Source organism: Cyprinodon variegatus, unplaced genomic scaffold (assembly GCF_000732505.1).
Source record: "Cyprinodon variegatus isolate N-32 unplaced genomic scaffold, C_variegatus-1.0 Scaffold173, whole genome shotgun sequence".
In the NCBI taxonomy this organism is placed as follows: domain Eukaryota; kingdom Metazoa; phylum Chordata; class Actinopteri; order Cyprinodontiformes; family Cyprinodontidae; genus Cyprinodon; species Cyprinodon variegatus.
The window spans coordinates 569,254-570,903 of NW_015150626.1; the positions used below are offsets into that span (position 1 = coordinate 569,254).

A 1,650-nucleotide genomic window follows, 5' to 3' on the forward strand; every position below is an offset into this window, starting at 1 on the left:
ATCATTTTTCTACGATGACATTATCCAATCTCCTGACATGCTGCAGTTTTTCACGGATGCTGCCCCATCCGTAGGTTTTGGGGGGTTCTTTCAGGACAGGTGGTTCGTGGGTTCATGGCCTTCTTCATTCATCACCCAATCATCCGCTCTGTGTGAGGTCTACCCCATAGCCATAGCTTGTCGTCTGTGGGGCCCGCTCTGGGAAAGAAAACGCATATCCGCCTATTGCGATAACATCGCTGTCGTCGAAGCCTTAAATAAAGGTCGCTCCTCCTCCCAGTCTCTCATGCCCTTCATCAGAAGCCTCACCTGGCAAGCAGTCACTAACATTTTCATTATCTCAGCGCGTCACGTTCCAGGCCATTCTAACACTGCTGCTGACGCCCTCTCTCGTTTCAAATTTCAGACTTTCCGACTCCTGTTCCTCCTCTAGAGGAATTCACCCTCAATTAACTCACTCTCTTCATTCATATCTTCTTTCCTCCAGCTTCTACATGAAATCTGGTTTAGCTACTTCTACTCTCAGAACCTACAACTTTGTATGGCAATTATTTGCAAAATTCTGTTCAAGTCTCCAAATTCCCCTGTATCCTTTACTCATTACTTCTGTCATAGCTTTCATTTCTTACTGCTTCGATAAACGCCGCTTCAAATTATCTTACATTCGCAGCTTGTTAGCCGGCATCAATTTCTTTTCCAAATGCTATAACCCTAAGTCGTCTAGCCTTTTCGCTGACTACTCCATCAAGCTTCTCCTTAAAGGTCTAGCTAAACATTCTTCTGATACTTCTGACACTCGTAAGCCTATTACTTTTCCGATCCTTAGAAGACTAGTGTCCTCACTTTCTACTAGCACCTACTCGTCTTATGTCAAGTCTCTGTTATCTAGTTCCTTCTTATTGGCCTTCTATGGCTTTCTGAGACCGGGGGAATTCACTTCTTCTAATAGACACTTTAATCACTCCCGAGATCTGTCCATCTCAGATATTCGTTTTTACATCAACCATTTCAAATTATCTTTAAAACATTCTAAAGGTAAAAGCGCTTGTTCCATCTTCATCGCACGAACAGATGGCCCCCTCTGTCCCTTTCCCGCCATGTTCGATTTCATTCAAAGACGACACTCTATGCCCTCTCATTCTAAAGCACTCTTCATCACACCCGAGGGTCATACTATGTCCACTCGTTGGTTCCTTCATCACCTCAGGACACTTTTAGAATCTTGTGGCCTTCCCTCTAGTGGCTATTCCGGGCATTCGTTGCGGATTGGAGCAGCTACAACAGCAGCTACTCGTGGGGTTTCTGAGGCTTCCCTCCAGCAACTAGGCCGATGGTCATCATCAGCCTATACCTCATACATCCGCCCAGAACTCCCATCAATTCTCGCAGCGCAGCTCTCTCTCTGCCTCTAGGTAACTCTAACACAAATACTGGTGGTGGTTCGATCTCTTTCGCATCATTACCTGACCTAACCATGACCATCCTCTAACTCATCTTCTTCTTCTCCTACTGTTATCAGTTATCTACATTATTCCTTGCTTTCTGCAGTCTTCATGCTGTCTCCTTGCTATACTCACGCTGTCTTTATTCTGGCTCGTATACGTGCAATCTCACCTTTATGTCAGGCAGCAACATGCCTTCTCTGTGTGT

The 1,650-nt window shown here is 45.2% G+C and overlaps 1 protein-coding gene across 1 annotated transcript in view; it reads left to right on the forward strand.

The window, feature by feature from the left end:
- The window catches only part of LOC107087100, a 3,641-nt gene extending 3,485 nt beyond the window's left edge, over positions 1–156 (forward strand). Inside the window, 1 exon segment of the mRNA XM_015378471.1 lies at positions 75–156. Coding sequence (XP_015233957.1) covers positions 75–156 — 82 coding nt within the window.
- Positions 157–1,650: the final 1,494 nt, after the last annotated feature.